The 24,946-nt window shown below is 52.5% G+C and overlaps 1 protein-coding gene across 5 annotated transcripts; it reads right to left on the reverse strand.

The window, feature by feature from the left end:
* Positions 1–63: 63 nt before the first annotated feature.
* SETD1A (SET domain containing 1A, histone lysine methyltransferase) lies at positions 64–23,064 on the reverse strand. 5 transcript variants are annotated; one of them, XM_053894507.1, is made up of 19 exons: positions 22,951–23,064; positions 21,993–22,157; positions 21,683–21,778; positions 19,650–19,920; positions 18,393–18,514; positions 17,939–18,168; positions 16,798–17,656; positions 15,856–16,641; positions 14,968–15,144; positions 14,751–14,838; positions 13,852–14,009; positions 13,615–13,702; positions 11,240–11,581; positions 3,746–4,795; positions 3,155–3,327; positions 2,955–3,065; positions 2,651–2,770; positions 978–1,115; positions 64–896 (listed from the first exon to the last, which is right to left on the reverse strand). In XM_053894507.1, exons 2-19 carry the CDS (start codon positions 22,140–22,142, stop codon positions 723–725), a joined length of 5,133 nt encoding a protein of 1,710 aa, XP_053750482.1. In that variant the 5' UTR covers positions 22,143–22,157; positions 22,951–23,064; the 3' UTR covers positions 64–722. The 5 variants fall into 5 exon arrangements, with proteins under 5 accessions (XP_053750482.1, XP_053750481.1, XP_053750484.1 ...); XM_053894506.1 differs by having other exon boundaries at positions 22,912–23,025; XM_053894509.1 differs by lacking the exon at positions 22,951–23,064 and adding an exon at positions 22,743–22,859 and having other exon boundaries at positions 11,240–11,527.
* Positions 23,065–24,946: the final 1,882 nt, after the last annotated feature.

A 24,946-nucleotide genomic window follows, 5' to 3' on the forward strand; every position in this document is an offset into this window, starting at 1 on the left:
CTCCATCCTTTGTCCTCAACCCCCAGCCCCCCACCCTGCTTTTCCCCAAAGATATTCACCAAGCACTTTTGTACAATAAAGTTTAATCACAATTATAAAAATGTGGCGTTGGGTTTGCGCTATTAACATATGTACAATCCAGCCCAACAGGAAGGGCCCGCCCCCCCCACCATCCTGGCCTGGCAGAGCAGGAGCTTCCAGACACCAGGGTGGGAGGGTGACCCACAGGGTCTGGCAGGAACAGAAGATGAGGCAGGGTTCCAGGCACGGAGTCCCTAGGACTGGGGGCACAGAGCCCCCCCCAGGGGGAGAACATGGCCACTGCCCCTAGAGACCCCCTAAACTGGGGAGGGGTGCACGCAGGGCACAAAGGGGAAGTCCCCATTAACACAAAGCAAGGGGGCTATGCAGCCCCCCAAGAACAGGATCTGTACAGGCCGGCACCCCAGGTTTCCACAGGAAACAGCTGCTGGCAGCTACAAAACATTTACAGCTTCTTCTCCGCAAAGAAAAAAAAGTTAGGGGGTGGGTGGGCAGGGGCGACAGGGGAGGCAGAAGTTGCCTCAAGGGACTGAGGCTCCCTTGCTGGGCTCAGGGCCTCCCAACCCCGTATCTGGAGATGGGGGCATGTGGGCCCTGCTGAGCCCACTAAGGCTGGGGGGCTGGGAGCTCAGGGCACCAAGGGGAATAAATAGGGGCGTGGGCACCAGTCCTGCCCCACCTCAGTTGAGGGAGCCACGGCAGCTCTCGGTGCCACACAGACACGGGATCTTGTTGTCCTCCAACGGGAACTTGTAGTCATAGGTGATCTCCTCATCCACACCAATGGGCTGCTTGGAGTAAATCACAATCTTCTTCTGGGACTCGATGGTGATCACCTTGGCATAGCAGTTGGGCTACAGAAGGGGAGGGCAGTGTGAGCCGTGGCCGCCCTCCACCCCCATGCCCATCCCACCCTGGCCTGGCCCCCCGCGCACCGTGCAGCAGTGGTTGATGAACCTCGCCAGGTTGCCGCACTTGGTAGCATCGATGATGGTGTCGTGGTCCACCCGGAACAGGTAGCTGCTGCCGATGCCTTCCTGCACGTAGCGCTTCTCCCGCATGTCGGCCACCATCTGGTAGGATGGGGTGCCGCCACAGTCAGGGTGCTGTCCCTCAGCTCCCTGCCAGACCAGGCCTGACCCCACCAGCCCCCATGAAGGGGATTGGGACAGTCACCCACCTACCACCCTGGGGGCCACATCAACCTGTCCTGGACCTATGTAGCTCTTCTCTGGCTGTCAACCTAAGGCGATGATACTCTCACTGCTTCCAGGAGCCCTCTCTCATAGGGCCTCTCCAACCCTGACACCTTTGGCCGCCACTGTGGTGGTCACTGGGCAGGAGCAGTGGCCACTGGCTCCTCCTGGAGCCTCTGCCTGGCCCCTAGTGGAGCCCCCAGTGTATGGTGGGGCTGGGCCACTTCCCAAGATGACAGTGGCCATTTCATGGACTGACTCCTGTTCATCTCTTCTCCCAGGACCCTCTCTCTCCAAAACAAGCACCCATTGGCTGCCACCTGTCACCATTAGTGCCCACATTCTGTGCAAGGAGGAGTAACTACTTCCCAGGAAATGCACAATAAGGCCCCCTGTATTCTCTTCTTGGGTGATCTCACTCTCTTCCAGGGCTTCAACTGCCAGAAAAGTGGTGGGGACTCCTCCCAAACTTCCATCTCTAGCCAAAATCCACCTCCGTGGAGCTGCTGGGCGTCATCCTCTAGATGTCCCCGGGGCCCTGCAACTCCACATGTGCCAATTGGAACTCATCTCAACCACAGAGCCGCTCCTCCTCACTCCCCACCTCACTGGCAGGCGACCTACCCTAGCTGCTCAGAGCAGCACTGAGAGGTGGCCTCACCTCGCCCTTGCCCTGACTCTCCAGAGCTAACTTGTCGCCGGTCCCGCCAGCTACCTTGGACCCACAGGCTCCTCTGTTACCCAGTTGCCACTACTTGAGGCCACCAGGGCCTACTGGGATCTCCGCAACAGCGCCCCACTGGTCTTCGTCTCTAGCTGTCCCCTTTGTCCCACCGCAGCCAGTGCCTGGTGCTTCACGGCAGCTTCCCTCCCCTTACCCCTGGCCCCAGCTCACCAACATGGCTCCCAAGCTCCGCGGAGACTGGCTCCGCCTGCCTCTCTAGGGTTATGTCACGGTGACCTCCTTGCCCTCCTTAGACTACCCTGCCTTTTCATGTGCTGCTGGGCAACTGGGAGCATCCTTCCCCTCATCTGAGTCTGGTATCTTCTCATCATCCTTCAGCTCCTGCCTTAAACATCACCGTGCGCCCATCGCTGCTGCCTCCCTGAGCCCCTTTCTGATCAACCGAAGGCCATCCTTTCCTGCAGTTGTTTGTGCAATGCCTGTCTTCCTCCACTAAACTGTGCGAGGTGCTTAAAGGGAGAGAGAATACTGGTCTTGTTTCTTGCTGGATCATCACCATCTAGTTTACTAGTATCCATTACTAACTGTTGAAGGAAGGAAAAACAGAAAGAGGCAGGCTTCACCGACTATGTCCTGGAGCTGGGAGGTTATGTGGGGCTTTATGCAGAGAATGGATGGCATTCATGCCAGCATCCCCTCTGACTGGGGGCTGGATTCGGGGCCTCACCTGGCGGATGTTCTGACCCACGTATTCGATGACCATCTCGTCAGCTGCGATGGGTTCCATGGCAAACAGTCCCCACTCATGGATCCGGCTCCGGCCGAATCGGAGCTTCTTCTTCCGGAACTAGAGGGCAGAAGGCAGACCGTGCTGCTGGGTGCCTCCCTCAACCTAACTCCTTGCCTTTCCTGCAGACCTCTAGGGCAGGAGGGTTCTTTGGCCACTCACCTCCCTCCATGCCCACCCCTAGGGGACTTCATGATGCTGCCCTCCCACCAAGCCTCTCTTCCCCCAAGTCCCTGCTCTTCACCTTGAGCTGGTTTAGCTTTAGCAGATCACTGTCCATGATGGCAGAGGTGCCAATGGCACTCAGCAGCCGCCGCTGCTCAGACCGGCGCTCCGAAAGCACACGGTTAGTCCCCTGGGAGAAATAGGACAGAGGTGAGGTAAGCGACAGGAGAAACCATGGGAAGAGATCCCAGTGGGCCAGATACGAGGGCAGAGCCTTACCTGAGTGTCCGCTCCTTCTAGCTGCCGGGCAGAAACAGGACACACATCCAGGTACCTGTCTTTTTCCTTCTTGCTGATGGGGTAATAGCCTTCACTTCGGGCTGAGCCTGTCTGGTGCTCACGGGGCCCATCCTGGGGCCGCCGCTTGCGTTTTGGAGTGCTCAGGTTGGTGAGTGCAGGGTGTTAAGGAAGAAAATGGGTTCCTGACTGGCCAGACCCCTGGGGCCCCTCCCCTCTGTCTCCCCAGTCCCAGCCCAAGGAAAGGGTGACTGAACTTAGCTGGAGGTCCTGAGCATATTTAGTGAGGACAGAAAAAGAGAGAGAAGGAAGTCTCAGATCCCACATTTTCTGCCAGAAAAACTTGGGGAGCCAGAGAAGGGGCAGGAGACAGAGAGAAAAGGGTGGCCCGGAAGCTAGAGGAGAAATACCCAAGCTGAATGCGGCAGACAGAACAGGATAGGGAGGGAGATAAAGGTGCTAGCTGCAATCTGAGGGGGACGTTACCCAGCCGTGCAACCCCAGGGAAGCCTGCCCCCACCCCTGGGGCCTGCCTTCCTGTCCAGAGCAGGCCGGCCTTAGGGCCCAGGATATTGGTGTGATGGACCCAGTGGGTGTCGTTAAGCCAGTCAGCCCCGCTTGTCTGCTGCAGTAGCCGCTCGTATGTGAGCCGCAGGTAGCCCATGTCCTCCAAGTCCAGGCCTGAGTTCCAAATGTCATACAGGATGGTCATCTGCTCAAACTCACTGCGGGGCTCGAAGGAGGGGGGTGGAGGGGGTGGGGGGGGCGGGGGAGGCCGCCTGCGCCGAGCATGAGAGCGGAGGCTGCGACGCCGAACGGCACCCTCCCCGTCACTGCTGCTGCTGCTGCTGCTCTCGGATGACTCTGACTCCTCTTCCTCCTCCTCCTCCTCCTCGCCTTCCTCTTGCTGCTGCTGCTGCTGCTGCTGCTGCTTTGGCTCCTCTGCCTCAGCCACCACCACCTCAGGGGCCTCTAGGACCTCATCTGCTGGGGAGCTGAAGAGGGCTGCAGGGGCAGGAACTGGCTCCACGGGCCGAGGGGCCGGTGTGGAGGGTGGCGGCTTGACGGCCAAGGCGTAGTTGTGCTCCAGGAGGATGTGGCTGAGGAGGGGGCCCGGGCGGTCCGCCTCATCTGATGTCTCTGTGGCCTCCGAGTCATCGCCAGGAGGCAGGGCGGCTGGCCCACGACGGGCTGGGGTCAGGGCCAGGTCGGCTAGCACTGCCAGGTCCACTTCTGTCCCTGGCTCAGCTTCTTCCTCCTCAGTAGAGCGGCCTCGGCCTCCAGCCCTGCTCCGACCTCCTCGGGACACCTCCTCGGGCCAACTCTTGACCAGGGATGCGTGGTCCAGGGGCAGGTTTCGAATGGTCCGCTCCACGGCCCGGGGAACTTTGCGGGAGACGGGTCCAGGAGACTTGATCTGTGGTGGGGCAGCTGGGGGAGGCTCTGGCGCCGGCACCTCCTCCACAGCAGAGAAGGAGACGGTTTTCCGGCGTTTCTTGGGTGGGGGCAGGAGAGGGATAGGAGAGGAGGGGCGCTCGTCAGGGCGGTGGGCGGGGGCTGGGGGACCCGCTGGCGGCTCAGGGGGAGGCTGGGGCACACTGGGAGGTGGTTCCTCGGTGGAACCTGGGGAAGGAAGAACACAGGGAAAAGGAGAGGGTCAGCAACTTGGGCCAACGTCATCAGACAAGAGGTTCCTCGTGGGCAGGGCACCGGCGGCCTCGCTGAGGAGGCCATGTCCAGGCTGCCTTTTGACAGGCTGCACGCTCGCCCCCACTGCCAGGAGACACTTGGGCTCACTCCGCAAACACACTGCTGCCTCCCGGCTGCAATGTCCTCAGCACTGTGGGCTCCCGCGGCAGGAGGAGATTCGACAAACAGCCACTGAGCACCAACTCTGGCAGGCGTGGGAAAAACACGTCAAGCAGACACTTTCAAAACCCTCACAGAGCTTATAATCCAATGGGGACAATGACGGGAAACAAAGGCACAGCCCAAACTGTGAAGAGTCGGGATAGGAGCTCCAGGGAAACAAATACTTAGACTGTAGCCTGTTTACCAAGACTGGTGGTGACTGACTGAACTACGTCCAAGGACTAGGCACACGGGCCAAGACGAGTTCTGCCAGGCAGTGTATAATGAGGATGCAATTAACCAGGCTCTGAATTAAAGTATCCGTTATTTCAACTACAAACAATGTTCTTTCTCTGTTTAGTGAGGTGAGAAAGATACATGTAAAAAGCCAAATCTTTGTATTAAAACACTGCATAAAATTTGTTTCCTCCCCACCACACGCCAAACAGTACTAGAGATTTGCCAAAGTGCACAGGGGTCAAGACTCCCCTAAAGAAGGTGAGAGTGAAGCTGAGATCCTAAGGATGGGGGGAGGGGGGTGTGTGGCCTGGGGAGGGGACACATTGTCTTGGGCAGGCGGTGCTCTCTCCCCAGTCCCCCAGAGACACAGCTTCCCTCTGTTGGGCGTCCCAACAGAGGGTCTGAATACAGCTCAAGCCAGACACATTTCCCTGAGGCAGACCCTGTCTTGCAGACTGACCCTCTCTCTTCCTAGGTTTCAGCCACCAGAACAGGCATGGCCTTTCAGACCCCTGGCCCTTCATTTACGCGGCTCCCTTTGTTTGGAATGCCTCTCTTCTCTTGCACGTTGGGAAAGCTCACATGCAACTTTCAGCCCCAGCTCAACGCCATCTTTGTGAAAGCTTCCCCAGCTTCTTCAGACACTGGTAGTGACTTCCTCTCAGAACCAGAAGGCCAGTGCTTCCTAAGTGCCAGTCTTTTTAGTCTGGCAGCAGATTATTAGCTAATATTTTGTGCCAAGTACCAATATAAGTACCAACATAAGTCAACATGTGTTGACTACTCATTTCATTCCTGACAATGAATTTTAGCCCGTGAAATGGGTACTATTAATAAAACCCAGTTTACAGATAAGGAAACTGAGGCAGCGAGAGGTTAATAACTGGCCCAAGGTCACACAGCTCACCCCAGACAGCCTGGGTTGAATTCTGTGCTCTTATCCACCTCCCCATGCTGCTCTGGACATCCTGTAGTGAGGCTCTGTGGTTTCATGTCTTGCTCTAACACTCCCAGAACTAAAGGGCAGTCAGCTCCAGGCCTGACCCAAGCAGGCAGTGATCAACATGTGTCCACTGCCTTAACAGACGTTCCCCAACCAGGCACCCTCAGCAACGTCCTCAGCCTGCTATCTCTTGAGACTCTGGACAGCATCTGGTGTCTCAGCCAGCAGTGAGCCACAGGGTGGTCCTGGGTGTTCGTCCCAGGTCCTCCAGTCTTCTTGCCTCTTCTCCTCTCTGTTTTGGGGCAGCCCTGCCTCTGACCCATCATTCCAACCTAGCTCACTGTGCCCTCTGGAAGTCTGGCTCTTGAGGGAAAAAATTCCCCTCCTGGCTCAGCTTCTTCACATAGATTTTTCTTTTGCTTCCTATCCTGAAAGAAACCTGGCCATACCTTTCATTTAGGGAGACAACTTTTGGGGTACCTTTCTGGTCTACAACTCCCAGAAGCCAATGTTTCTGCTACATGACCTGCCCCACTCCCTGCGCCCATCCATCATTAACTGATGACTACCTGACCCAAAGCAGCCCAACCAGAAACTTCCCTGAGAATAAGGATCTCAGATAGGAATGGGTTTCTCTGCAGCATGGACATCAGCTGGAATAAAGAAGCAGGGGAAGCCCATTTGCAGGAGAAAGGAATGAACCACACCAGAAGATAGAATAAAGGCAAATCGGGGTGCCTCAGTGTCTCAGTTAAGTATCTGACTTCAGCTCGGGTAATGATTTCACGGTTCATGGGTTCGAGCCCCGCGTCGGGCTCTGTGCTGACAGCTCAGAGCCTGGAGCCTGGTTCAGATTCTGTGTCTCCTTCTCTCTCTCTCTCTGTTCCTCCCACACTTGTCCTCTCTCTCTCAAAAATAAACAAACATTTTTTTAAAAAAGAAGAAAAAGAGGAGGCGGAGGCGGCAGAGGGGGAGGGGGAGAGGCAAATCCTAAAGGGTGTCCAGGTCCCATCTTTGGGTTCCACTAAACAAGCCCTCTCTTGCCATCAGGCCACATATCCTCTATCAAGGTGCATCCTGGGAACTCAAATATCCCTATCATTCGGTAAAAGCCAAGAGACCTGCCTCAACCTTCCTCTCCTCTCCCATTTCTGCCATCTACCTAAGGGGCTTTTTTTTTTCTTTTTTTGAGAGCGTGAGAGCAGGGGAGGTGCAGGGAGAGTGAGCGAATCCTAAGCAGGCTCCACACTGCCAGCACAGAACCTGACACAGGGCTCGAGCCCACAAACTGTGAGATCATGGCCTGAACCAAAATCAAGACTCAGATGCCTAACTGACTCAGCCTCCCAGGCACCCCACCTAAGAAACTCTGATATCTCACCCATTCACCCCATTCTCCCCTCTCCAGTGCCTGCCTTCATTCATCCTCAGCCAGCCTCCACCAGTCCTGTACCTGACCTTGTTATCCCTGGAATGGTGCCACCTCAGACCCCTACACTCTGACGCCCTGCCCTCTGATCACACTTCCCCAGGTCTCTTCAGTTCACCACATGGCACCACACCTATTCAATTCCCCACCTTCTAGCTCCCTCTAGCCTGTCCTCCTAAATGAGCTGCCTTCCTTCTTGTGCCCTCACTCTGTCTTCTCCTTTCATGGCACTTTCCACATCCTTCAGCTGCCACAGCCACCCTGTTTGGAGACCTCCAACCCTGACTCTGCCCAACCACTTGTGCTCCCTCCTCTTTCACCCCTGAGCCCCAGTCTCAGCGGGGCATCTGAACCAAGCCCGGGTCCCTTTTCAACCTTATTCCCTTCTCTACTTCCTTCCCCAAGGCTCCTCCTCCAGCCATTCCGTGGAGCTCAGAAAATGCCCTCTAGGTCTGATGCACAGAAGGCCCTCAAGCATGAAATCCCACATCTCCCTGCCTCCCCAATTATGGATGTGCATCAGACCTAGAGTCCACCCCTCTACCCCCAGATACTGCTCTCTCTCTCCTGGCCTATCTATCTGCCTCCTCCTCTCTGCCCTATATCTACATGCTTCAGTCTCACTTATTTTGGAAAACTAAGCCTCCATCAACCCTGTATTCTCTTGCTGTCTCTCCAATCCCAGCTGGGTGACTTGGAGCATCTCACTAAGCTTCAGATTCCTCATCTGTAAAGTGGGAGTAACAGGGATGGAATGAGGACTAAATAAGAAGACAAATCTGCAATGTCCTAGGCCTATAGCCTGGCACACAGGAAGCACTCAAGAAATGTTAGTATTACTCATTACAGCCTATCAACTCTCTCTCTTTTCACAAGAGTAGTCTACCCTTCCAAAAGGCTGGTTAACTCTGTCACCTGCCTTTACTCCTGAACACCCCATAACTTGGCTTCAGTCTGATCTGCTCTATTGAAATTGATAAGGTCACTAGTGACCCCCTAACTGCCAAATCCAGCAGAAGCTTTTCCTATCTTACAACCTTTCTTTCAGCCTGTTGGTACACACCACTCCTTCCCTTTGAAAACTGAGCGTCCTGGTTTCCTTCCTATCTTGCTGATAGCTCCTATTTGGCCTCCTCTGGCTCCCCTTTGCCCACCTGTCTCTTACACAATGGTAAGGCACGAGCCCTTCTCTTGTTCTAGGGTTTATCACATCATTCTAGGGTATACAACGAGCATGTTCACACCCACACTTGCCCTGTTCCCAAGTATTTACATTTCCAGCCCACTGGTTCTTTACACAGCTTCAGATCTACTTTTTTTTTTAATTCTTTATGTTTTTTTTTCTGATTTTTTAGTTTTGAGAGAAGAGAGAAAGAGCATGAGCAGGGAAGGGGCAGAGAGAGAGGGAGACACAGAATCCGAAGCAGGCTCCAGGCTCTGAGCTGTCGGCACAGAGCCCAGCATGGGGCTCAAATCCACAAACCATGAGATCATGACCTGAGCTGAAGTCGGACGCTCAACTGACTGAGCCACCCAGGTGCCCCAGATCTACTGATCCAACTGCCTGTTGGATGTTTCTTACCTGGAGGTCCCAGAGGCATGTCAAAGTCAACCCTAAAGTATCACATCAGCTTTCTTCCTAATTCTGGTTCTCCTCCTTGACTTCCCCTGCCCAAAAAGTAGTTCGACCAAGTGGTTCTATCTCCTAAATTTCTCAAATCCTCATCCCCACTTCTACTCCCTACACCTCACTCATAACCACCTTTGCTTTGGTTCACGCCCTTCACTTACCCACATCCCTTCAAACTCTTACACGGGTCACCCTACCTCCTTCCTCACCTCTCCGAATCTCTCCCTTTCCTGCCAGAATGATCTTTCTGGCAAAATGCAAAACTGACCACATCCCACCCTACTGAGATTGATGCCCTCTGACCACCGACAGACTCTTCTGCTACCGACAGACTCAGGAGAGGCTGGGAGAGGTGTTTTAGGATTAATGAGAGCTTTGACTCGTGAGGTCTGCACCAGAACAGAGTGCACCAGTGCTGGGAGGTCTTCATGTGGTCACTGTCCATCTCAGACCAGATTCTCAGTAATATCTGAGAGATGTCTGTAAGGCCACATGCATTTACGAAGCCTATCTTGAAAACTGACTTATAAATTCCATGCTAAGAACACCCTACTCCAAGTTACCACCATTGGTTCCCTTACTTACTAACTGCAATAGCCTCTTATTCTTCCTCCACAAACTCTGGCCCCTCTCCAAATTTTCTAGGCACTGCTTCTTTTCAGAACACAAACATGATCATGTCACTGCTCTGATGGGATTCCACTGCCCTCAAGATAAAGACAAATTCCTAGTATGATCTACCCATTTTGTACGACCCAGCCCTTGCTCACCTCTCCAGAAGTCACCCCAGCTTCTCCTCACTCTCCACCATCCAGAAGGTTTCTTTTATGTCTTCCAACATGCTGTTTGCTCTGCCTTCAGGGCCTTTGCACATGCTAGTCATTAATGCCGGCTGCCTGCTTTACCTTGATTTCAGCTCAATGATGCTTCAGCACAGAAGACAGCAAAGATGTCTCCACAGATGTAGTCAGGTTCTCAGAGTCTTCTAGTGTGGTGTTTATCAGTTTGTAACCACAGATTTTCTTAGGTATTTATTACTCAACTAAACTGTCTCTCCCTATAGACCATAAGCTTCAGGATAGTGAGAACAGGACTTATTGTGCCTACCACTGTATCCCTTGCACCTACTGTAAAGTACAGATGACTCTTCAACAACATGGGTTTGAACTGTACGGGGCCACTTACATACACACTTCTTTTGATAAATACAGTAAGGTATCATAAATGCATTTTCTCTTCCTTAAGATTTCAATGACGTTTTTTTTCTCTACCTTGCTTATTTCTTGTAAAAATACAGCACATAGTACATATAATATGCAAAATATGTGATAACCTACTACTTACGCGATCAGTAAGACTTCCAGTTAATTGTATGCTACTAACAGCTAAGTTTGAGGGGAGTTAAAAGTTATAGGTAGATTTTCGACTGTGCAGGGGGGTTGGTGCCCTTAACCCCTGCATTGTTCAAGGGTCAACTGTACTCAGTAAATAAATACCTACTGCCTGAATGAACAGTTCACTCAGAAGGACAAATTATGTGTATGTGCTATAAAATAACTGAATGTACAAATCCACAAAAGAAAAGATAAAATTAAGTTCCAAGCCAATGCTGTTACTAGTTGCTTTCCACCTATTTGTCCATTTCATCACCTGCAAGTATCCACTACACATTTAAGGCACAGACTCAAGAAAAATAGGAGGAATTTGTTAAATTGGGATTTTCCTTAATTAACTTGGAGACCATTCTGTTTTCCTTGTTAGCCAAACACCCTGCCCTGGCTCCGTAAACCGCTCATGACAGCAGTTTGAATGTGGCCATAAATGGCTCCAAGGAAGGACTGACAGGAGATGGTGACTTTCGTTTTCAAAGTCACATACTTGTACATAATTAAAAACTGCTAACCCTGTCACTGTTCTCACAAAGACAGATAAACACATAAACAGAGACCAAATGAACAGCTCAGCATCACCTACCTACAGGTCTTGCCGGAGACTTCTCCTGTTCAGGGAGAGGCGTGACTGGGGAGCCTGCAACCCGCTCTGGCTCGGGCTCTTCCACAGGCGCTGGCAGGGGCGCAGGGACATCTCTGGGGGGAGGGGACGTTGAGGGTATGGTTGCTGGCTGCTCCTCTTCCTCTTCTTCTTCAGAGGAGGACTCAGATGATGAGGAGGATGAGGAGGATGAGGAGGAGGAAGATGACGACGATGACGAGCTGGATGAGCTGCTGCTCTCGGAGTCTGACGTGCTATCATTTTCACCATCTGAGTCGGCATACAGAGAACATTTGGAGGACGAATCGCTTTCCCCGTCCTCGCCTGGAAATCCAGAAGGGGCAATCAGGCGAGGTGGGAACACCCCTCCCTTGGTCAAGCCATGGGTTCATTCACTGACTCCCTACCATGGACAGGTTAGGCACTGTGCTAGGTCCTGGGAAGTCCAACCCTCAAGGAGTTGAATAAACACACTATTTGTTCACGGTGAGATAAACCTCAACATGAAAGGCTAGGGGACCATGGCAAAGGGAAGTCCTGGATTCTACCTGGAAGATCCGGTCAGGGAAGGGATCCCTGGGAGGGAGATGCTGAAGTCAAGAAGGACAAGTAGAAATACACTAAGCAGGGACGCCCGGGTGGCTCAGTCGGTTAAGTGTCCGACTTCGGCTCAGGTCATGATCTTACAGTTCATGAGTTTGAGCCCTGCGTTGGGTCTCTGTGCTGACAACTCAGAGCCTGGAGCCTGCTTTAGATTCTGTGTCTCCCTCTCTCTCTCTGCCCCTCCCCCACTCGCATTCAGTCTCTCTTTGAAAAATGAATAAACATTAAAAAAAAAAAGTACACTAAGCAGACACGAGGGCTGAACAGGGATGTCAAAGGTGAGGGAAGGTGAGACACCTGGAGACCAGTAAGCGGTCTGCTTTAAGCTTTTCCCAAAGTGGGTCTTATAAATGCTGCCTAGACGACAGACTCATAAAAAGGACTGTAGGATAACAGAAGCTTTAAAAATATATGTTTTATGCCTCTGGGAAAGGGCAACACACTGGAAGAATTCTGTAAGAAGTTAAGAAATTTGAAGTGTCTGAGGAACACAACTGGATAAATTAGAATAGACAGTGCTGGTGGCCAAGGATGGGTCTGGAGAATGGCAAGATAGAGCTGAACACATAAATGGGAGCTAGGTTCTAAATGGCCTAACGTATCAAGAGGAGGAGTCATCTTATAGAAAATAGGGCGCTAGGAATCGACTTTATGGAGGAAGTCACAGGGTCAGGTGTTCGCTGAAGAAAAGAAAATGCCATTGGTAGACTGGAAAATGGATTGGAATGGAGGAAGAAGGATGGAAACAAAGACGAGGTAATCAATCAAAACTGCTGCAGAAGACTCTAACTGAGAAAAGACAGAACAGCAGGAACAATAAAGGCAACAAATCCAAGAAACACTGAGGTGGTGAAACTGACAGAAAGCAGTGACAAAATGGATGTACAACAGTCTGCCCCCTTAGAGAAGGTGACCCTGCCCTCTTCTTTCCTGAAAAGATAGGCTCTCAGATCATCATTCTCCCATCTGGCCTCTGCTGAAATGGCACCTCTCAGAGGCACTCCTTCTCCAAGAGATCTAGAACAGCCCATCTTTCCCCAGCTCCCCCACCCGTTACTCTCTACCCCAGTAACCTAGTTTCCCTTCTGCAACGTATGTATCTCTGAGGTGCTATTATCTGTTCACTCGTCAAGTCTCCTCCTCCCCTCCAACTGATCACAAGTTGCATGAAAGATGTGTCCCCAATACCCAGAACAGCGCCTGGTACACAGTAGAGGCTCAACAGCGATTTCTGAACAAATGAATGAGAAGAAAGACTAAACCGTATATCCAAGACTCAATGGATGTGGAGGGAGGAGGTGTTCAACTGAAGAGCAGAGCAGTGTCTGGTGATGGCAGCTAAGGGGAGAGGGGAGGAAGGGGAAGCATGGCTCGGTGGCTGGACCTTAAAGGAAGAGCAGTGCTCAAAGGCAGAAAGGCATGGTCTGGTAGTTATCAAGGACTGGCAGGAGAACATGGACCACTTATCTTGAGGGGTTGGGCAAATTAAGTACATTCTGCTAGGCTGTCTTCAGAAAGGAGCAAAGTTTCAGTATAGGAGGTAAGCAGAAGGGAGTGTTCTGGGTATTGGACTTACTGTTTACAATGGGCCAAGCGTTCCAAAGGATAGGGCTAAAGGACAGCTGCTTTTGGGAAAGGCAAAGGTGGCCAATAAATCTAGCATGAAATTTCTGTGGACTCAGGGAAGCGATAGACAGGCAGCTGAATTCCTTCCTCCCTGAGCCAGAATTCTACTGTATTCTGTCTGTACGTACCATCTGATGCCTCTGTCTCCTTCTTTGTAGTATCCATAGCTTCCTCACGTTCTTCATCGTCTTCATCTTCCTCATCATCCTCCTCATCCTTAAAGAAAAGGACAAACAGGGACTAACAGGAGAAGAACAACTGTCCTTCCGGAGGCACAGCTACCTGGGCTCCAGCCCAGAGAGAAGGTGGCTGTGGTGACAGGAACTCAGCAAGTAGGCTTTTGGCAAGAACCGGGCGCCCCTCACCTTCTCTGAGGAGGACTCCTGGGATGCTTCCTCCCCCTCACTGTCCAGAGCAAAGGATTTGCGGTGCTTGCCCTGGGTCTTGCTTCGCTCTTCATCTCGTTTTGGGGGCTTGGTTCCCGGACGTCCCGGCTCTCCAGCCTCCTTCTCTCGCTCAGGGTCTAGGTGCATGTGAGTGGCCGTTAGAGCAATTTACCATCAGCAGTTAACAGTCCCCATTCCCCTGGCCCAAAGGAGCTTTTGCACACACCACTGCTGATCTTCCTGACAGTCCGACAAGACAGACCTCATTTTACAGACAAGAAGCTGAAGCTCAACAGAGAAAAACCCAAAACCCCAGAGCTACCTGTAACATTTTATAGAGTTTAAACATACTGCACCCCTTTTACCTTTCATCCTTTTCTGGGTTGGGTGGAAGAGGGAGAGGACTTGTTATGCCTGACCAAGAAAACAGTACTAAGGTAAATGGGTCTCCAGGGAAGCAAATCGGACTCAATAAGGAAGTTTCCTAGCCACGTAAGCTGTCAACCAATAGCTCAGACTTAGGGAAACTGGGAGGGAGGTTGCAGAAGAGCTTTAGATGGGGAACTTGGGCAGATGACCTGTTAAACCCTGAAATCCTACGACTCTAAATGTTGAAAGTATTTCCATTTTACAGGGGAAAACTGAAAATACAGAAAACTTCAATCAGCACGCCAGAGTAAGAACCACAACTAGAACCCAGGAATGACCCCATCTTAAGCTTCTTACACATCTCAGAACTGCTTTCATTTAACCTTGCACCAAAACCTCTACTTGGCTACTTGCTCTCCGACATCTTCACCCTTTACCTCTGCTTATTACTTTCCTATCAGAAGCTAGCACCCTTTCCCTTTTCTCCTTCCATCTGACTTCCCACTCACCATCTTCATCCTCCTCAGCTGGAGTGGAGGGCCGGGGCCTCTTTTCCTCACTGGCCTCTGAAATTTCCGAAGGCTCTTTTCGCTTTACCTGGGGTGCCGGAAGAGACAGAGGCTGTTTAGAACTCAAACTCTTATGGTTCCCAACCACCCCTACCCCAAGGAAGGGAACTCCCACCCTGCTGTCTCCTCCCTACTAGGCAAGACCAGTTCTGGGTACCTTGAAAGAAGGCAGCCGCAGGGCCCCTCGCAGCCCTGACCCAAAAGCGAAGGCCTCGATGCCCGTGGTACCCCCACTCTTGGCCCAGTCTACGAGGGACAGCAGGCCTGGCTCTTTGAGTTTTGTCTTCTCTTTATCCTCCTCCTTGGCTTGCTGTTTGGCTGCATTCTGGAATGGCTGCGGGCAGTAGGGGGACTGAGCCCCAGAACCCAGGCGTTCCCTCCTGCCTCCTGCCTGAGAACTACTCCCAGGTCCCAGGAATACAGAAATGCATCTACTCACTCCTCTATTTGACACAGATCTATGCCACACCCCCCTTGCACCAGCCCCCGTACAGACATTTCTTCAAAGTCTGCTCATTGAGTCCATCCCCCTTTATTATTCCTAGTCTACAGATGGACACATTGAAGACTGAAGCCCAGAGAGACTTAAGGGCCTCGTCTGCCAGAAGCATGCAAACAGTAGAGCTAGAACAAAGCTCCTCTGACTCTAAAGCTTATGTTTGTTTTGTTTTGTTTTTCTGCAAGCAAGCGAGCGAGAGAGAGAGAGAAAGAGAATATCTTAAGCAGACTCCACGCCCAGTGTAGAGCCCAATGCGGGGCTCCATCTCACAACCCTGAGCTCATGACCTGAGCCAAAATCAAGAGGTGAACACTTAACCGACTGAACCACCCAGAGGCCCCTCAAACTTATGCTTTCCTACTGTTCCATTTGCCCCAGTTCTCCTGCTCAACCACTGTGCCCCATCAAGTGGCTACACAGTCTCTCTCTCCACTTGCCTTGATCGTCTCTATTTTTTACTTTGAGCTGTGTAGCCTGGAAAAGCCAGAAGTCTACTTCCTCCAATGGAGCCCCAGGTTTTCCCTAGTCCCAAGCACTGGCCCTCACCTTGGCCTTCTCTTCCTTGCTCTCCCACCACTGGTCAAAGGCTCCAAAGGCCACATTCTCCACCATCTTGCGGTTGAGGTCTCGCTGCATGATGCTCTTCATCTCTTGGACTAGGGTGGCCAGCACACGCCCCACGGTGCCTGCTGACGGTAGGGCCTTGCCCTCTGCCAGCTCTGCTTCCTCCCTGGGAGGTAGCCGGGCCTCTTCTCCAGAGACCGAGGAGGAGGGCAGGGGCTCAGCTGCCATGGGCAAAGGCAGGTGGTATGCCTCCCGGGAATATGCCCCTCGGCCTTCTTGCCCTTGTGTGTACAGAGCGTAGGGTAAGCCGTAGGCTGCCTCTTGGGGGGGTGGGAATGGGAGGAAGGCCTCCCCAAAGGCCCCACCAGGGGGGCCAGCTGAGGCAGCAGTCAATCCCTTGCCCTGCCGCAGCTGATGGAGCCGAGTTAACATCTGGGTCTGCATCTGGAAGGACATGGGCATCCCTCCCCACTGAGCCCCAAGTCGATCCATGAGCTCTAGGGAATTCACAAAGTCATAAATGTGGGGGGGTGGCGGAGGAGGTGGGGGGTACTCAGGGGGTGGTGGCCCATCAGGGCGTGGTGGGAGGAGGTAGGCAGGCTGGTGGGGAGGATAACCAAGGGGTAGGGAAGCCAGGTAGGGAGGAGGAGGAGGGGGTGGTGGAGGAGGGGGTGGAGGCTGCTGGGGGGGTGTTGGGGCCGGAGGGGGTGAACCGCCCCTGTCATCATCAGAGATCTCCATATCCTCTCCCGAAGAGCACGGAGAAGCCTGTAGGAGTGCAGAGGAGGGTCACATGAAACTTCTGCCTTTCCATGGGCTTTTCCTCAAATCCCTGTTCTCTTATCGAATTCCCTCCCCCACCCCACCAGACCCAACCCTGCCTCCCAGATCCCAGTCATCTCTGCTGGCTAACCCCAAACTCACCTGGTTCTGTCCGTTGGCCTTGGGAGACTCCCGGGTAACCCCTGGTTCCCCACTCCCTGTAGGTGCCACATCCTCAAAATTAGCTGGGGCTGGAGGGGGCGTGCAGGGCCCATGACCTGACCCAGAAGGCACCTCACTCCCTATGTCTCTAGACCCAGGGCCTGTGGTGCTGTTCTCTTCCTCTTCCTCTGTGTCAGAGGCCAGGAACGAAAACTTGGAGCGCTGCTCCTTCAGCAACATCTCAATGCGGGAATCCAAGCTGCTATGCTGAGCGAAGGGCACACTCTCATTGGTGGTCTCTGGGGCTGGGGAGCCGGAGCGGGCAGGTGAGGCTGGGCGGGGGGAGGTCCGAGCTTCTTCTCTCTCAGGGCTGGGCCCTCCCCCACCCCCGCCTCCACCAGGTTCTGGAGGCTCCGGGGGTGGAGCTTCTGAGGCAGGAGGCCGGTAGTCCTGGTCAGCAGGCCGGCTGGGCTCAGGGGGCAAGTAGGAGGTGTAGGAAGGTGGGAAGCGCTCAGCTGCATTTTCAGCAAAAGATGCCCCAGGGGGCTCCTCCCGAGTTGCGCGGCGGGGAGGGTAGGAAGCATGGCGTTGGTAGCGATTCCAGCTTTCATAGTACGCTGGGTAGTTTGAGTCAGTACCACGAAAATGAGAGGATGAGGACGAAGAGGAGGATGAAGAGGACGAGGACAACGAAGAGGAGGAGGAAGATGAGGAGGAGGACGAGGCAGTAGCTGCAGTAGTGGCGGAGGCAGCTGTAGAGGTGGTCGTGGGGGCTGAAGATGCAGAGAAATGGCGGCGGGAAAAAGAATCTTGGTAGCTGTTCTCTGACCGCCGAGGCTTGAAGGAGGTTGAAGTGGTGCTGGAGAAAGAGTGCAGGAGTTAGCTAGGTTCAGTTCTGTAGGACCAAACCCTAGTGTCCTGGTTCTCAGTACCCAGGCGCCCTTGACACTGCCCCCAAAGGAAGATCTGTCGGGTTTCTAGCTAGACAGGGGGTTCCCTGTGGACAGGGATTCCATTGGCTGAATCCATAAGAGAAACCAGTACAAATTACTCCCAACTCCCTTTTAGGGAGACTCCAGGTTTCTTCTTTCTAGTGTCAACTCCCAGAATCTGGGGGTCCCAGAGGGTGTTTACTCTGCACCTGCTGGAGTAGGCAGAGTCCTGAGAGTAGGGGGTGCTGCCCCGAGATGTGTAAGGGGTTCCTTGGGAGGACTGAGGGGTGAATTGGCCAAAGGAAGATGGGGTGTCTTGTCGGCTGCTGGAGAAGCTTGTGTCCTGGGAGCAGGGGGTGCCATTGCCAGGAGTGCCCACCCCAGCAGAGCCCGCCGGGTAAGCAGCCGTGTCAGAGGAGGAGCGGCGGCGGGATTCAGTCTAGAGGGCAAAAGTAGAGCACGGAGAAAAGAAGACATCAAGTACCATATAACAACTTGCCCTTCCCCAAACCAAGAACCTCAGTTCCCTGTCTTTTGAAAGCATCTCTCCATCTTTTCTTGGCTCTTGCCATCCTTAATGGAAGTCCAGAACCTCCCAAATACTGTTCCTGGCACCCAAGCACTGTGCCCACGTGGCTAGGGCTGTGGCAACAAGCTTCTTACCGTCTCAGTGGCTGCACCAGAGCCCTGGAACTTCTCGCTCAGCGCCTTGCCCCCAGTGGGCACCGTCTGAGGGGTGTAGGAGCCATTGACTATCAGTTCATAGTATTTCATTCGTTGTTGTCCTGGAGGGAGGAAAATGGGAGCCATCAAGAGTCAGATGGAAGAAACAACTCCTTCCTTCTTTGGCTTTCCCATTTCTTTCTCAGGCCTCAAGTTTCCTATAATTTCTTGGAGTCCTGGGTTCAGGGATTTCAGGTCTTCTACCTTGTCTCTACCTTTGGGACCTCCTACCTCATCTCTACCTAATGATACAACAACATACTGAACGGCACTTTACAATCTATAATCAAACATCTTCACTCATAAATTAGTAATCTAAGTTGGATAATCACCAGGAGAGAAAGGCATCAGTACCCCTATTTTATAGGCTCAAAGAAAATTGACCTGCACAAAGTCACAAAGTTGGTCAGTGGCAGACTGGAATTCAAACCCAGGTCGTCTGATGCTAGATCCCACCATGCTCTTCATCCTACAAACTAAAGGTTGCAAAATGGCAGCCTGAGGGCTAAATCCAGTCCACAGTTGTGTTTTATTTGCCCTACACAATCACTTAAAAATTTAGCGGGGGGGGGGGGGGGGGGGGAAGGGATTTTCAGCACTTAAAAACAATGAGATTTCACACAAAAACCTAGATTCCTGGCTTAATATAAAAACATTATTTGGCAACAGTTTTCATTCCCAAGTGCAAACTGGCTAATACCAACTAATAGCCGTCTCCTTCAGATGACAGCGGACTCTACAGTCCCCGACTCCTCCCTACTGTTTCTCAACACAGAAACCCAGACTGCTTCACTTATCTGTACAGGTCCCTATTCTCGATCCAAAATTTCAAAACCCCCCAAAACTTAAAACCAAACATTTTTTTGAATTTGGTCTCAAAACTTGATCTGAACTGAGGCTATTTACTAGGTTTTATTGATGCTACCTAGTATAACCCTTCATTTGTTTTCTTACAAACATGTTACGTGCTAGACTGTAAGATGCTACCCAACCTTGCCAAGGACCCCCCCCCCCCCCCACACGAAACACATAAAAACCACAATCCCTCTGTAAAATTCTGATTTCACAAACACATCTGGCTCCAAGAATTGCAGATGAGGAATCATGAACCTGATCATTCACCTGGCCCCAACAGGCATTTGCATATAAAGTCTCTGCTGGAACCCAACCTTAGGCAGTAGGCAAGAGAGCCCTCACCTTTGATGTCGAGCTGGGCGTGGATGATGTTGCCCATGACGGAGGTAAGGTGGAGGTTTTTGACTGTTTCCTTGGCTCCCCGAGTGCTAGTGAAGAGCACGCGGGCCAGGCCCAGGTGCTTGCGAGTACGGGGGTGAAGAAGGATCTCCACCTCTTCCACCTCACCATACTTTCGGCACATATCCTTTAAGAAGGTCTCCCGCACATTGTCATTCAGCCTCGCGAAAGTCACTTCCTTCAGAGGGATCTGTCCGATATAGAACTCATCCAGCTGTGGAGAAGACAGGAGTCTTGAATCTGGGGTCTCAATACTGACTACTGTTCCTTTGCCTTTTGGGAACTTGGTTCAGAGACGACTGAGAAACACAGGCAAAGGAATGGGGAAGAGGGGCTCCAACAGGTGATAGATACGTCAGTCTGACCTCTCTCTGCTCTGAGTTCTTCTCATCACAGAATAATACAAGAAATCAGGAAAAGAAACGTACAACTGAGAAATAAGTATACGTCAAAGAAATTAATTGTAGAAAATAATTTAGTAGTTCAGCTTTTACCATGGACTGGGCAACAGAAATACAAAGATGAAAAAAAAAAAAGATTCCTGTTCAGGAAAGCAGACAAGACATATATACGTAGTCACTGTTGTGACACAAATGTCCGCAAAAGTGTAGACAGGGTGTTTAGGAACCCAGAGAAGAAAAGTGTTGTTCCGAGTGGAGGCAAGGAAGAATTCACAAAGATGGTGTCACTCCTATTTGACTTTTTGGGTAACAAGAGTTCAAGAGGTGACAAGGACTTAAGACATGAAACTATAAAATAACTTGGCATTTTCTAGAAACTGCAAAACGTATACTAGAGTAGAACACAGATATACAGCATCAAGGCAGGAGATGAGGCTTAGCCAAATCTATAATCATATGTGCCAATGCACAAAAACATGGACTTGACAACAAAAAAAATGTAAAAGCCAAATAAAAAATACAAATGGCAGGAGCCATCTGTGGTGGAGCATGAGATGGGAAAAGAGAATGGAGGCAAGAAACCCCATAAAATGAATACAGAAATTGTGTTAGAAAATCAGCAATGGAAACAAAAGAATTAAAATAAAAAGGAAATGTGTTTAGAAAAGAATCAGCAAGACTTGGTGATAGATTATGTAATAAAAAAGAGGACAATCGTAGGATGACTCCCAGGTTCCTAGTTTGTGCAGCTAAGTACATGGTATTACCATTCATCAGTAAAAGGGAAATGGAAAGGAAAGCAGGATCAAGGAGTAAAGAGAACTTCTTTTCAACCTCTTGAGTTTGAGATGTCTGTGGGGCCTCCAGGTGGAGCTGTCCCTCTACCAGGCATAAAAGTCTGGAGTTCAAGAGACTGATCTTGGCTGGAACCAGAAATTTAGAAATCACCATGTCTCAGTAACAATCCAAATCGTGTATGTGAAAGAGACTGTCCAGGGAGAATACACAAAGTGAAAAAAATGGAGTGGCAACCTTACAAATATTTACTTAATAAACAAGAATAAAGAATTAGTGAAGAAAACCAAGACCCATCAGTTTTCGAGAGCCAGTCCAAGGCCTGATGAGTATCCTGCCTACACAGGGAAAGAGGAATACTTTGAGGAAACAAGATGGATCAAGGCACCAAACGAGGAGTGAAGAGCAGAGAACTCCAAGGATGGTGTTCCTGGCCTTGTTGATACCCTTAATCGTTGAGAAACTGGCATATCCCACCAGGGCATTGTCATGCTGTGACATGGACTACACAGTGATAGGTACAGCAAAGAAATGTGCCTTTACTTCATCCTTCAAGAAGTCAGCACTCCTGCTTGAGACACCTAACCTATACCTTTCTACAAGATAAACACAACTCCTCTCCAGAACAACTCAGTCTCACAGCCTCCGAGCTTTTAAGACTTGGTTGTGATCCTTTCATAGGAAAACCACTTTTATCAGGTTATGTTGAGACAAAAACTGCCAGGATGGATCCTCCACACCTCCCGAGGGCCACCACACCAGGGTCTAGCAGATACATACCTTAAACTTAGGGACTGGGAGGGAAAAGTCTCTGTTTTTGGACCTGACGTGGCATCGGGGGTCTTGGAGGTCTTCGACTGGTATGTATTTTGAGTCCTAGGAATGAAAGCAGGAACAGAAAGACAGCTCAAGGTGAAACTGTTGAGTTCTAGGAAGCCCATTTGGAGACTCACATGCAAAAGAGCTGAGTTCTGGTTGCACACTTTTAAGAAAGGCAGTCTATGGGTATGGGAGTTCAGGATGCTGAACAGAGGTAACAGAGGAGAATGGGGCCTGGAGTTCCCTAGATGACAAGGCCTGGGGCACTCACGTTGACACTGAAGTGGACTCCATCATAGCGGTACACCTTTTGAGAAGGCCTGCGCAAGGCAGGGTCCAAGGCAGGATCCACGATGAGCTTGTAGTTCCGCCACTGGAAGCTCGGGGCTTTCTGCCCATCTCCCCCACCTTCCTGATCCATCTTTGCTCATTTACACTGTCAGGAAAGAGGAATAGGCAAAGGGGGTTCAGGGCTTAGGCCTGACCCCCTTGCTGCCCCTCACCGACCAGCCCAGACTTCAGGTCCGCTCATCACCCCAGTTTCCACACCTCACCATGACCCGTGGCTCCCCCAGATTTTCCCCCAAGTACCCTCTCTCACAACACCCCATTCTCTCTCCACCTCCCAACTCTCCCCTCAGGCCCCCAGGCCCATCTCGCGCCCCCTTACCTTCCCGCTCTGCTTAGCGCGCGCCCCACTTGGCCTCAGAGCAAGACCCCTCCCCCGCCCCCTGGCAGGCCCCGCCCCCTCCCGCCTCCTCACCGGCCAGCGGCCCGGGCCAAGCCCGGCTCTCGCTCCCACACACCCGCTTGCGTCCCCGCGCCCCGATCCTCTGGCCAAGAGGTGGCACCTCTTCGGGGCGTTGGAAACACCGCGAGACCGAGCTCGAGACCCGGCTTCGGCCCCGAATCCGGGCGGGGGGGGGGTGGTGGGGGGGGAACGCGCGCCGCTGCCCTCTCCTCCCGCCCCGGCGCGTTCTGCCCCCCCATCTCCGCGCACGCGCGGCGAGGCCTCACTCACCCGCTCGTGGCGAGCGGCTCCCCCTCCCCCCACCCCGCGCGGCACCTCAGCGGCGCGAGGCGGCGGCGGCGGCGGCGGCGGCAGCGCGAGACCCGGCCCCGCAGCGGTGGCGGCGGCGGCGCCCCCCCACCACCACCTCCCCGGCGCGCGCACCAAACACCACCGCCACCTGCGCGAGGCCCAGCGGGCACAGCGTCTACATTCGCACTTTCGCCACGGGTGCCGCCGGGAGACCCACGGGGCCGAGGAAAGCGGCTTCGCCTCGGCCGGCGCCCTTTAAGGCTCCAGAGTTGCGGCCCAGGGAGCCTGGAGATTGGCCGCATTCCCCGGAGAGTGGGCTTCACCACGACTACCCAGCTGCTCTGGCCTGGGGTCCTTGACGAATCGGCGGCGACGAAAGCAGCGACTAATCCCTGAGGAAAAGGGGGCGGGGCGGAGGGGAGGAGGCCAGCCAGAGCTGGGGAGATTTGAGTGGCGCGTTGAACAGGCGCAGATTCGTCAGGCGGGCGGGGCGAATCGGTGGATGGGATGCGCGCTCCTTTGCTCTTCTTTCCTGCCCCTTCCTTGTGCGGCCAAAGGCCTGAAAGGCTGCAGATTCGCCACAGGTCCTGTGGTCCTGGCCTCAGCTGTCGCCTCCCTTCACCCGCCTTGGTGGAGTCAAGAAAATAATGCCTGGTTAGCCAAGCCCCGTTGGCAGAGTTGGCCACTTTTCCCGGATCTTTCTTACTAGCAGAGCTTGGGGAATGCCCAATTTCGACCCCGGAGAAATGGCTACAGCCCAAAGCTGCTTTCGGAGGCCGATGAGAATTTCCAGCCTGGTATAGAGAGGCCCGAGTAATTCTGAAGAGCTGGCCTAGCGAATCTGCGGATCCTCCAGTAGGCGGAGCCAACGCTCGGCGCGCAGAGGGCGTGGCCAGGGCGTGTAAAGCCCGGCGTCGCGGGGGCGCTTCCTGTAGGACCCACCGAAACCGTGCGGGCTGGGAGGGGCGCCCAGGAGATGGAAAAATACAAGTAACAGCGGTGACTCAGGCCGTTTGCCTGGCGTCGCACACAATGCCGGGAACGTTTTCCTTTCGCTGTCCCCTTGGGCCCCAGCTGTTTCAGATGCCCATTTGACAGATTGGGAGACTGAGGCCTGCAGAAGGTGCCGCATTTTACCTATAATCGAGCCGCCATTCGTAATTAAATTCGAGGCTGCCTCAAAGTTCTGTGAAAAGTCTTGGGGGGCATAAAGGTCTTAGAACAGGTCTCGTGAAAAATAAACTAGTACCTACTGGAGCTAGGCTGGGCTGGTCGATTGTCCAAGCACCATGCTCCCAGTGCCCTCAGCTTGGAGCCGGGGCGGGGGGCTATGCTTACGTGGTCCCACCGCTGGAGGGCAGCACCAGCCCAGGCGCTAACGTCGCCGAGGCTGGGTACCCTTTTATTTCGCTTGGACGCAGGGCATCCTGGTTTCTGGGTAACCGCACTCTGAGAAGGCCCCCCTGCTTGAGCTGAGGATGCTCTAGGTTTCAGACATCTCTACCTACATTCGTTCCTCCCTGTGTGACCTTGGGCAAGCCATTGACCTCTCAAAATTTAAGATTCTTCCTCTGAAAAATTGATGTTCAATCCTGTCTCACAGGAATGTTATAGCAGTCAGAACAGTAAAGGAGGGGTGCCTGTGTGGCTCAGTCAGTTAAGCTTCTGACTTCCGCTCGGGTCATGATCTTGCGTTTCACGAGTTCGAGTCCTGCATAGGGCTCTCTGCTGTCAGCGTGGAGCCCCCTTTCGGTCCTCTGTCCCTCTCCCTCTCTGCCGCTTCCCTGCTCAAGCTATCTCTCAAAAATAAATAAACATTAAAAAAAAAAAAAAACCAAAAACAGTGCGGGAAAGGACCCTGAGGCCTGGTTCATACAAATTCACAATTTTAAGTTACAGGAAAAGAGAAAAGAGGAACTGGACCAAGGTCTCATGCTAAGAATAGAGGAGCGAGGATTAGAGCCCCTTAAATTTTTGAGGAAAATTAGACTTACATGAAAGCCTAATTTTTATATGGAAGCACTGGTGATAAGAGCAGATTCCTTTCTCTTGCCCCAGTTGAAAGGTATTGATCGGCTTCTTATATCAGACAGAAGGAGATTTCCCATGTTATGCTAAAGGTAGTCCAAGTTTTCATTGCTTTGGGCAAGATCCTCCACTTTGTCGGGCCTGTTTCCTTATCT

Source organism: Panthera pardus, unplaced genomic scaffold (genome assembly GCF_024362965.1).
Source record: "Panthera pardus isolate Hobbes unplaced genomic scaffold, ASM2436296v1 HiC_scaffold_5, whole genome shotgun sequence".
NCBI lineage: Eukaryota > Metazoa > Chordata > Mammalia > Carnivora > Felidae > Panthera > Panthera pardus.

Coding starts and splice junctions, on each gene's coding strand:
- SETD1A (XM_053894507.1), bottom strand. CDS start 22,142: ATGGATCAGGAAGGTGGGGGAGATGGGCAGAAAGCCCCGAGCTTCCAG. Junction 3,328..3,745: donor CCACTGGGTCCATCACACCA/ATATCCTGGGCC, acceptor AACACCCTGCAC/TCACCAACCTGAGCACTCCA. Junction 3,066..3,154: donor TAGAAGGAGCGGACACTCAG/GTAAGGCTCTGC, acceptor TATTTCTCCCAG/GGGACTAACCGTGTGCTTTC.